This window comes from Gavialis gangeticus, unplaced genomic scaffold, assembly GCF_001723915.1.
Source record: "Gavialis gangeticus isolate Ggan-Ray unplaced genomic scaffold, GavGan_comp1, whole genome shotgun sequence".
Taxonomy (NCBI): Eukaryota; Metazoa; Chordata; order Crocodylia; family Gavialidae; genus Gavialis; species Gavialis gangeticus.
Window position 1 is genome coordinate 88,305,962 of NW_017729025.1, and position 12,035 is coordinate 88,317,996.

A 12,035-nucleotide genomic window follows, 5' to 3' on the forward strand; every position below is an offset into this window, starting at 1 on the left:
TGCAATGCCACATGCCTCCTATATGCTGGCTGCACCGAGGCCCCTGCCTGCCTGGTGATGGGAGACATGTGGCATTGAGCAGCTGCCAGAGCACTGGCAGTGTGGTGTAGAGCCCAAGCCCACAGCAGCAGCCCATCTCCTCCCTGCGTACAGATCCAAGGGGCACGTGCCCCCCCCCATGCCTGCCCCGGGGGTGAGCACAGTGGTGGGAGCCCTCCACACCCCTGGACAAGCTGCCTGAGCTCTGACCCTCCCATGACCTACCTCAGGGCCCCATTCACCCCTGCTCCTGCCACACTCCTTCCCTCATTTCAGGGCCCTTGATCTGCCTCCTTCATACCCCTTCCTTTCCCTGCGCCCCTTCCCCCCCTACACACTTACCTGCTGAGCGGTGTGGGTGTGTGGGTGCGTGTGTGTGTGTGTGTAGAAGTATCTTTTAAGTTTAAGTTTTATCCAGCCCCCCCAAATAAGATTTTCTCTCTCTGCCTATGCTGTGTTGTGATACATACGCACGGCTGCAGAGCACTTTTTAAATGGCTGATCACATGACAATTTAACCTTCCTCAAATGACGTAGTAGATGAAGGTGCTCTGCTTTAGGCTGCCTTAGGGAACCTGTGTTCCCTAGGGTTAATTTTTCATATGTGTGGTCTGTGGGGCTATCAGCAGAGAGGGAGTGGCAAGGGGGAAGTGAGCAGCAGTAAGATGCCGGCTGGGCTTTGCCTGGCCTGAGCTGGAGATGGGAGGTAGATTGAGGCCCCTCTATCTTGAGCCCCCCCTCCCCAGCTTCCCCAGCTTGGGTACTGGGGGGAACTCAGCCAGGCCTGAGAGGTGAGGGAGCTCCAATCCATCCCCCGCCCTCCAGCTTAGGCCGGGCAAGCCAGCAGCTCATGCTGCAGCTTTCTACCTCTGTCTTGCCTGACCTGAGCTGAAGGGGAACAGGGATGGATTGGACCCCCTCACTTTGCAGGCCAGCCTGGTTCCCCCCTCTCAGCTCTGATCCACCCCCCACCACTCTAGCTCAGGCTGGGCAAAGCCAAGCTGGAAGCTCACAGCTGCTTTCTTCCCCTTCCCTCTCTGCTGGCAGCCCTAGAGCTGGCGGGGGCAGGGCTGGGGATAGGGGTGGTTTGTTAGCCTCCTTGGAGGAGGGCCAGTGCAGGCTGGCTTGATTCCTCTCTCCCCATCGACCCAACAGGAGACTGTTGGGATGTGGGGGGTGGGGAGAGAGGCGCGCTAACTCATGGCACTTTATGTAAAGCACCTGGAGTTGGAGCAGAGGCCTGCACATCTGTCTGCATCCTGTGTCTAATCTGAAGAAGAAATGCATAACAGAATCTAAGGACCTTGTCACAAGTTACCTTAAAAAAATCATAAAGGAATTTAAAATGAAAGCAGACATTAGTTAAAGGGTGTTAAACCACCATAAATACTGTTTAAACATTTTAAAGATAAATCACACCAAAAGAGATTTATCTTAGAAAGATTTTATGCACAGCATTCCAGAGTATTGCTTGAATAGTCAGGGGAGGTAAAACACTTTACTTTCATTCCTCCAGCTTCCCATGGTGGACAGCTCATAGTTGCTGTACCCCTTCCTGCCCTCCAAAAATTAAGTGGTTCCCCATCCCACCTCCCTTCCCATGGAGAGCAACTGCTCTTAGCTTAATTGCAAAGAGACCATGGAGCTAGGGAACCCCACCACTCTCAGCTGCCTGGTCTGGCCCATGGGAAGACCAAGCTCAGAGTCCTGGGGAGGCTGCTTCTACCAGCTCTGAACAGCACTCTAAAGCCCCCTCTACAGTTACACTTAAGGTGCGATTAACCAGGCAATCATGCCTCAAGGTATGACCCAGCTACACATTCACCCAATGAACAGTGTGATAAAACAAGGAGTAAACTACACATTTATTCCAAAAAAAATGTGTAATAACTTCGTAGCTTATTTTAATCACATCATTAATTGAACATGTGGCAAGTGCTCCCCTGTGGCTGGGAGGACCATCAACTGAGGGGCTCCCAGCCACAGGGTGCACCATTTGCTGCCAGCCCTGCAGTTGACATGGCTTGTAGTGGTGGCAGCATTGTCAGCTGTGGGACTTGCAGTGGGGCAAATGCTTCCCTCCCCCCACGAGCCTCCTTGCATGCAGTGAAGTGGGATGCAGGGCTCATAGCAGGGGCAGCGTGGGGAATGCTGCCACTGCTGTGTTCTGCTCCTCCCGAGGCTTGTAGCAGGGGCAGCCTTCTTCCTGCTACCCCTGCTGTGAGCCCTGCAGCCAACAATGCTCACAGTGGGGGCAGTGTTCCCAGAGCTGCCCCTGCTGGGGGCAGCCCTTGTCAGCTGCAGGGCTCACGGGGGAAAGTGCAGGAAATGCTGTCCCTGCTGCGGGTCTTGCTGAGCCTCATCAATTGCAAGGCTTGCAGCCACAGGAGTCGGTGTAGGAGGAGCCTGGGATTGCGATCGGTGATAAGGCACAGTGGGATCTAATGTTAGATCCCACAGTTGTGCTTCCTGCCACGCATGTCCCTACTCACCACACTTGTCAGCAAGTCACAATCATGCAGGCCTGAAATAACATGAAACCTTCACTTCAGACTGCTCTAAAAATGCCATAACTTTATGACAAAACAACATCCCACAGATTTCTGATATTATACAGGTAACCTGCCAAAGCCCTACATTATAGATAAGAAATCCAGTTCAGTCTTAACTTGAACCAGTTTAGGCTGAACATGATCATAACAAATGGTTATCCTTCACCATTCTGATATTTAACCATATTGATAGAGTGCTATGAAGAATAAATTCTCTCCTCAATAAAATGGCCTTTTCATTATCCAGCAAAATTTCTCCTATCTGAGTAAGAAGCAAAGAGATCAGTATAAAAGATCAATGCTTGGACTGACTTCTCAGGTGACTGCAGAACACTGTTGAATTTACTATGTGATACAGCTTACACATACAAGGGGGAAAAGCACCTGCAACTGTTTAAGGTTAGAGTTGATATGTATTAAAATACTGACAATTATTTTGGGAAATTTTGGGCAAAGATTTAGGGAAATAATTATCTTAACTAAATGGATTCATTTGAACCTGCCAAGGACTTGCATATGGAACCTCGCTTTGTTTATAGGTAGGATGGTAAGCAAATGTCCAAGTACACTCTCCAAGCAGTTATATCCACTGGATGTGCTGAAAATATAGCTAGTTATGCGCTAGATGTCAAGCTCTTAAGTGGGGGCATTTTCCAGGAAGCAAGGTTGATGAAACAAAGAGATGGCTTCAGCTAAAAGTGCACATTTAGCTCCACACTTTAGCAAGTGTGTAGATGATTTAGATATGAGGTAGTGGCTCCAACTAACAGAGATCAGCACAATGTAATTTACAGATCCAGAATAAAACTTAACAAGAAAGTACAGGCAAAGATCTCAGGCTAATGTTCTCTAGCCAGGCAAATGGACAGTGGGTCCCTGGGGGGCAGGATCCTTTTTACTACCAGTCTATGGAGCTATGTCACTCTAATAGCTAAAGCAGCTTCTGTGAGGCCCTTAGGCAACTCCTGCCTTCCACAGGAAGAGACGGGACACAGCAACAGGTCTCTGACATCAAGACTGTGCCTTGCCTGTACTTCACAGTATTGTGGCAAGGCTGTACATCCCCAGCATGGTGTCTTGCCTCTTGCACACTTCCTTCATGACTGTGAAGGAATCTGTTTTTTCCCTGGTGAATGCAGTGTTTTACTGATACATTTACAAGACACAAGAATCTGTACCATGCACTTTGCTCTAGGAAATGTGCTCTGAACTCAACCTTTTAGTATTCTCAAGTGCTCAACCCTACAAAGGTGTTATCAGCAGAAATCAAGACTTTTTCTGTCCAGCCTGTGAGGCAAGTGGTGCATGGGTCCCCCTTCCCCATTCTGATGTATAACTGTATTGACAGAGGGCTGTCAAGAATAAGCAATCTCTTTTGCAACAGCATGGGTTTTGCATTCTCTAGCAGAATACCTCCTCTTTGACCGACTGATATTTTGCTGTGTATTGGAACAACTGCACACACATTTGTCAAAAGATATATGCTGGCTTGTTTAGATAGAAATACACAGCAGTTTAAACTTAGTTTAGATCACTGGTCTCAAGTGAATATTTGTTCACATCAAGAAAACCATGTACCATCTGGCATATTTCAGCAATATTGGCAGCTTCCGCTTAGACAACCCAGCACTGGAATAAAAGCAATACTGCAGGTCAAAAATGAAGTGCATTGGCAGAACAGTGTGGACGAAGCTTGCACAGCATCTGCCTGCACTAGCTTGGTGCTTAAGCTCTCCTGGGCTCCTCCCTGTGCTGGCAAGCTCCTGTAGCTGGAACTAAGGCTTCCCAGTTGAGGGGCTCCCAGCCACAGGGGTTTCCTGGGGCTAAAGAATCACTGCTGTGGTGACCACCCCACCCTGGGGCCCTGGGGGTGTGGAAAACTCCTGGGGGTGGAGGATCACTGCTACAGTAATTCCCGCACCCTGGGGGTACAGGAAACCCTTGGAGCTGGAAGATCACCATGATCCGCTGTCCCCAGGGGGATTTCCCACACCCCCAAGCCCTAGGGATCATAGTACAATCACAACGGTTCAGGAGTGCAGGAAACACCTGGGGCCAGAGAATTGTGGCTCAGGGGTGCAAGAAACCACCAGACCATAGGAATCACAGCTCTCATTATCCCCATGGCTTGGGAGTGCAGGAAACCCCTGGACTCTGGGGTTCACATCTCCCTCAATACCTAGGGCTTTCATAGTTTCTAGGGTCGGAGTTTTTACACTGGGTATGATGCACCTATATGGCTCTGGGGGTTTTCCGCACTCTCAATTCAGCTGACGGAGCTCCCAACTACAGGAGAGCCCCTGCTACATGTACAAAATAAAGCTGTATAGCAACCATGTATAGTTAGCTTTTGGGCATGTCTATATGTGATGCTATATCACTGTAGCAATATGCTACGGCGATGCTAGCATCAGCAGTCACAAATTGTGACACTGCAGCTACACTGCTGTAGCAACGTGCTCCCTCATTCTATCTCATTGCTATGGTGACACAGCAATTAAAATTAACTGCATGCAGCGTGTACAACACACTATAGGCTGTTACTGTACCATCATTTAGGACTTCCTTTTGGAAGTCCTAAATGAAGGCATAGTAACAAAACGGCTGTAGGGACACATGTAGATGTGCCCTTTGAGATCTAACTGATTGTGCCCGCTGAGGTATAGCTGGTTGGAGCTTTTTATTGTGTGATAGCTACTTTGTATGTGTTGCTGGTCTCCAGGTAACTGCACAATTAACCAGTTAATTGAGCAATTCCTATAACATGTAGAAGGGGTCCAAGAATGGTACATCAGGATATGGCAGATTAGAAGTTTATTTCCAGTCTTAGGGAGCAGAGCAGTGGAAGATGGGGAAAGTGTTGGCCTAAGGGTCAGGATCAAAGTGTGACTGATGTGGAGATCACAACCAGAGTAAAAGGTGTCATTCAGAAATCAGGTCCAATGATGGAACTGCTTATAGAGGTGTACTAAAAGTTGGGGAGTTACGGGCTAGGGTAAAGGTATCTCAGAAATGTTTGAGAAGAAGATGGAATAGATAGGAGGTGTTCAGCTGAAAGTCACCTCTATGGCACATTAGGAGCGATAAGGATGAGCTGAGGGTCAGAATGGAAAAGATTTCAAATGAGGCTTAGCTAAGCTGGGAGTGAAATGGCATATCTGTACTAGAAGGCACAGGTGGAATAGATCAGCACAGAGGCTTTTGGCAACGTTATATGGGACCCGTGACTGAAACAGCTAAGGAGAGGGATGTACCCCTGACATTGAGGGGTCCTTATACTGGTATGACAGCTTAGTTTTAAGACACACTGGTAGAAGTGTAGAAACCAGGTTCAGGGTTTGAATGACAGTTTTGCAGATGTTTAATTAAGTGAGGTGTATTAATGACACTGATGCCTGGAGTAACATGAAGCACTGAGCTGCAGTTTAAGTGCATTACAGTACGAGAACACTACTCATGCCCTCTTTCTCCAAAATGGGAATATGTGGGTTTTTCTGTGACAGTAAATAGTGTTCTAGAGACTTATCAGCAAGAGGTATTTAAGGAGTTAGAAGCAAATCTGTCAGTGCCTCAGGGCACTTGTACACATGACAATATTCTCTACCTTGTCCAGTGGAGACATGGGAAAAACATGAGAATATTCTATTCAAACCTCACTCACCACATCCACTGACCCTTAACTCTCTGTTTGTCACTTTCCCTAGTGATTTGTTTTTCTACTTCTCCTGATTTTGGGCTACTTAGTCTCTAAAATGTATACACGTAGCTGATAGAGGACAAGGAGAGAGATACCAATGCAGTATACTAATCCATGTCAACCTACTTCAAGCCCAGAGTGAAGGAGTGAAAGGTTCACAATGTTCCCGCTAATACAGGGTACTAATGCGGCTGGCATTTCACCACCCTGTGAACCTGTAATACTTTTAAAGGGCTTTTTCATCCATTCTGCAAACTCCTGATGTCTACAGATGATCATTAATGATGATTCCCGTAGGCTCACTCTCTCCAAACTACGCAACTCAGTTATCTGGCCAGATGAAAGCAAAATAGAAGCTGAGTGGCTCTTTTCCCAATACCTAATCTCAAAATCAAACACTTACTTTGCTGTACCATAAACAGAGCCGAATGTTTAAAGTGCAGTTATATCTTTTTAAAATGATTTTGCCTTTTCCCCATGAGAAGCAATTACAGCAGAAATGTTGAGCAAAGGTAACCCCATGTGTAAGCCTTACTACTGTTAGCTTGACAGTAAGTCACGCTTTGCCCTTATTGCTATACTTTAAGGTGGAACTGTGTTGACTGTAAAAAGAGAAAATGTCACTGGATTCTAAAAATTAAGATCTTCCCACACAAGAGCCAGATCCAGATAGGTCCACATTTATTCTGAAATCTTTTGAAAATGCGTGTTTATGTTAATCACATTAAACAAAACAAGGGTTAAAATGTAATGCAAGTGCAATAAGAATTTTACCTTTATTTTTGACATAGAGATTCATCATTTGTGAAAAGAGAAGGGGAAGGAGAAAGAGAAATGGAAAAAAGGTCAGACTCCCTGTTATTGTTTTTCTGTGCTTTCCAAATGCAAAGGCTTCCTGTCCCAGACATGGGAGACTGGCTGAGGCTTTAGATCAGCGGAAAGGATGTTACTGAACAACACAACACATTTTCCCTTTTCTCCTTTGAAAAAGATTTCTGAGAGTGCTGATGAAGGTTCTGTTCCTATTTTGTCTGAATCATTTCCTTCTTTCTCTCTTTCCTTTCAAAGTTTGGGATTGTACTTCCTGGCTGTGGAAAGATTCAATTTCAAGGTGACATGAATGTAGCTGCTATTCCAGAATAGCAGAATGCAAGAGGACAGTTTTCATTCTGCAAGGGAACTATCTCCCATGGTGGTACTTAAAAATAAAGATAATCAGCTTAAAGATGCTATGATGTATCCTGTTTTCTTCCTCTTCCTAAGTCACATTGATGTCTTGATGACTAGATCAATTGCTTAATGAAGGCTATGAATATTAACAAGAATATCAGCAATCTTTCTTAGATGAGTAAGTATTAAGACACTCTGCTTTCCTCTTGAACTAGAGCTTATGGGATGACTTTTCAAACTGGATGAAATGGTTATTTTCCCCTGGAACCTTCAAAAACAGACTTAGTCAGCACATGATCCAGTCATACACCTCAATTTAGTAGTTGTCTTTTCACATCTCAGTCTGGATTCATCTTGTACTTCCACAGCATGGCCCTGATCCTGCAAACTACATTGAGTCATGCTTGAAATCAATTAGATTACTCATAACAGAAGGCATGAACAATGAGTGTCCCTGGCGGCTGGGGGGTCACGGCTGCACTGGTGGCGGTGGGAGCATGGCGGCGGTGGGAGCATGGCAGCGGTGAGTGCAGAGTTCCCACAGACGCCGCTGGCGCTGTTGGCGGCATGGGGGATGGCGACCACTCGCAGGCACCACCGGCAGCGTTGGTGGTGGCCAGCAGCAATTGCGGATCACCTGCAGATGCCACCGGTGGGTTGGCAAGCAGTGACCACCCACAGGTGCTGCTGATTGTGTCGGCGGCACCTTTTTGTAGGGGGTGCACATGCACCTGCATGCACCCCCTACTCATCGTCTCTGACAGAAGGGCTTATTACTTGGTAAAAGACATTTGTAAGACTGAGCTTTAAGCAGATGAAGCTCAGTTTCCAGATTTTGTCTTTCTCACTTAATGTTTGGAGTATTGCATTCCTGTAAACTTAAATCTGGCAAAAGCTATTGTTTCTGACACAAAGAGATATCATATTGTGCATTTTTTCATCCCTCTGACTCCACCTGCATCTATGGCAAATCAAACCTTGTTCAAATTAAAGACATTTTAGAAGCACAATATCTTTGTGTTCAGATGAGCTGTGGCATGTGATAATAACCAAATGTTTGACAATACCGCCTGCATTTTCTAGTGCCCTTGCTGACTAGAGATATATCCTTCATGATTTAGAACAAATCCATAAAGAAGAGCTTTATTTTGAACGGCTAAACCCTCTTTCCCAAACCTCAACACACAGTTATTGACTTGCTGCCTATTTACAAGAAGATACTGGATTTTTGCATGTTGAATAATATTTTTGAGTTTACTGCCCATTAATATTGCCATACTAACAACCATGGAAAGCGAAACTTGTCATTTACCAACACAACAGGAACAATAGGAAAAAAAGCTTCCCCAGACAGTCCTGCCAATGTGCATCTTGCAAAACCTGGAAAGAGACCTCCTAGGGCTTAGAATAAATTCTCATTCTCTAAGCAGGGCTGTGCAAAACAGCACCACTTTGTTTCGACTTCCATTTCACCCTTTCAAAGGGACACTGTTTCATTTCATTCTTTTGAAGCACTGTTCTGTTTTGTTTCGTCAAAACTGTTTCAACGCTATTTCTACATGTTTCAATGTTTTGCCCATAGGCTAAAATGGGGAATCACAAAAAAGCCTAGAACTTTGTCATTTCTTGCCTGATTTGGATGAAAATTGCAGGGATGCAATTCTGAGGTCATATATCCTGCCCAGTTTCAAGGAGATAGGTGTGGGAGTTTTTGTGAAACTGCACCTCAAACTGTTTAAAACAAAACTAGTATCATTTGCCAGCTGCAGCAGCATGTTGTCATCCTGCACACAGACCCAGGGGCCCGTTCCCCCAGGGAGCCTGCTGAAACCCCACATGCAGATCAGGGGCTGGTCTCCCTGCAAAGAACTGGGGAAATGATCAGAGAGCTGGGGAATCAAACCAGGAGCTAGATGTCAATATCAGAGCAGTCCTTCCCCCCACTTCTCCCTCCCTCTTCTTAGTTTCTGTTTAGCTGCAAGCAAGCCTAGCTTTGAAACTCAAAACTTTTCAAACTTTCAAAACATTCTGCATACCCTCGTTTTGTTTTGAAGCTGTTTTGAAGCCTTTCTTTTAATTTTGATTTTGCTGTTTTGAGTTGGAAACACGTTGAAACAGCTTTGAAATGAAACACCAGTCAAAATTTTGCACAGCCATACAAAATAGCAAATTGGAACTAGTAGATTGGTGAGATTTTGTGAAGCAGTTGTCCACTGGCAACTAGATGGTAACCCCAAACTCATTCTATGTCAGCCACCATAAGCATCTATCACATGTAGGGATCTACTTAATTTGTACTTTTGTGATTTTTGTGTAAACTGTGAAAAAGGCAGTTTCTGTGATCACTGTGAAAATTGGCGTTCTCTGTGATTTTGCACAGAATCACCAGGAAAAAAAAACTTACTAAAAATAAAATGCTGGCTCCCCAGTGACAGCCAGTGGCTCCTGTCGCCCAGCCTCACAGTCTGCCAGGGGTGAAGCTGCCAGCAAGATTGGCAGAGAGAGCTGCCTTTTGTGTGGCCCCAACCCTCTCTGCCAATCAGCAGTGAAGGGCGAGTCTGCATGAAAGGCAGCTCTCTCCACCAAACAGCAGCAAGAGGCAGGGCCACTGGGGCCCCTCAGCCAATCAGTGACAGAAGGCGGGGAAGCTCACCATAAAATGACTGTGAAAATGGCACTGGGTGCTGCGAGCAGCCTGTGATTTTTACTTTGCCTCCACACGCTTTAAGTAGATACCTAATCATATAATAATGATATTGTTCTTTAGAGCTCTGGATGTATAGACATTAATGCCCCACATCCCCAAACCAAACTCTTGAGCCACATAGTCTCACACTTTTACACATATAGCTTCTTTGTAGTAGAATGGCCTTGTAAAGGAGATTATACTGTCTCCTTGCATTTCTGCATATGCTGTAGAAATCCAGGGAACCAGCAATACAATACTGGGGAGGAGAAGGGAAAAAATTGTTACATTTTCTTCCTGAGAACTCTTGCCAACTTTCTTCCAATCCACATCTTTTTTTAATTGCCCTTTTCTGTTATCTCTGATCATTTGCTATCTTTACTAACTTTATTTTTAAAGTGTCAAGCCAGAGCCTGTTCCTGTGTGAGGTTACCATATATGATGTTTAATGGCAATACTGTGATGCTGACTAGAGCCTACATAAACACTAAACAGATTTTCATAGATCACTCTAAGGAAATCTCATTGGTGATTAAGAAAAGTCACTCTCTAGCTTATAGAAACTAACTGATTTGTGCCCATTCTTCATTTTTGGCTGAAGAACACATCCAGAAAATAGGCACAGATTGTTTAATTTTACCTTACCTGTGACAACACTGGGGATTTTAGACAGAAAGCTCTTGACTGTTCGGATGGGAACTCCTCCTGTTTTGTCATCCTGCATTCTTGCAATGATCTCTTCAATCTGTGAAGTGGGATGGAATGGAATACATTATTTTGCTAGCCCAGGAACTATACTAGTAATACTTATTACAATTACTATTTATATTGTCACAGTTGCAGACCAGGATTCCATTGTGCAGGGCACTGTACAGATGTGGAACAAAAATATGGTTCTTGGCCGAAAGATCTTACAATCTAAGCATAAGTCAAAGGCAACAGATTGTTAATGAGGATTTAGAAGAAAACAATGAGCCAATATGGGTCTGAACAAGAGAGAATAATTGCAGCACACCAACATCTTACACATGCTCATAGGCGGCGTAAGTGGGGTAGCACTAACATCTCTTAGCCCCCCCCCCCAATGCAGAGCAGTGGTAGGACTGCAAGGTAGCCCAGCTATGGGCTTCTGGAAGCTGTAGAAGGTGTGGGGAGGGAGTGGGGCTGGGGCTAAGGGTGGGGCAGATGCTGCACAGATGGCAAGGTGTGGGACTGAGGTGCAATAGGCTAGTCTGGGGACACAGGTCCTGCTGCTACGCACATCCCAGGAAGCATGGGGGCATGTGCCCCTGGATCTGTGTGGGGCAGGGCAGGCTTCTGTAGGGCAGAGTGGCTGCAGCCACCTCAAAGTGTGCCGTAGCCCACCTCACCCCCCTCTCAGTGCCACCACCATTCGCTGCAAGTGCAGCCTGCCCCACCCCCTCTGAGAACAGCCCAGCACAGCCCTGGTCCCAGCCCGCAATAGCCTGCCCTGCTCTGCACAGATCAGGGGGCACATACCCCCCCATGCCTCCCAGGGTGAGTGTAGCAGCAGGAGCCATGCGCCCTGGATGAGCAGCCTGAACAATGATAACTCGGGGTGGGAGCAGGGTCCCAGGGGCTCTGTCCTCTCTGGCCTGGTGGTGCAGCCGAGGCTGGCCCCTTCCAGCCCCACACTTTGGGCCTCCCCTGGGTGGTGTGGAGTTGCGGCTGGTGTGGGGTTGGGGCCGGTGTGGGACTGGGGGGCGGCAGATTCATTGATGTAGGGGCACCGGTGCTGGGCAATGACCCTGGGCACGGAGGTAGGGGCAGCCATATGGGCGCAGTGTGCTCCGTCCCCCTCCCTGGCCCCGGCCCTGGCCTTGATCCTGATTCTGGGTCTGGCTCAGCTCATCTCCCTCCTGATCCCTGC

The 12,035-nt window shown here is 46.5% G+C and overlaps 1 protein-coding gene and 1 long non-coding RNA gene across 2 annotated transcripts in view; one reads left to right on the plus strand and one right to left on the minus strand.

Annotated features, from left to right (window-relative positions):
* The window catches only part of RGS6 (regulator of G-protein signaling 6), a 772,987-nt gene that overhangs the window by 223,344 nt on the left and 537,608 nt on the right, over window positions 1-12,035 (minus strand). The window contains exon 3 of the mRNA XM_019519132.1: window positions 10,790-10,889. Within this exon, the coding sequence (XP_019374677.1) occupies window positions 10,790-10,889 (100 nt within the window). The remainder of the gene's footprint in view (window positions 1-10,789; window positions 10,890-12,035) is intronic.
* LOC109298828 lies at window positions 8,141-10,058 on the plus strand. Its single transcript, XR_002097713.1, has 3 exons — window positions 8,141-8,153; window positions 9,894-9,896; window positions 9,958-10,058. It is a non-coding gene; the product is annotated as an uncharacterized LOC109298828 (long non-coding RNA).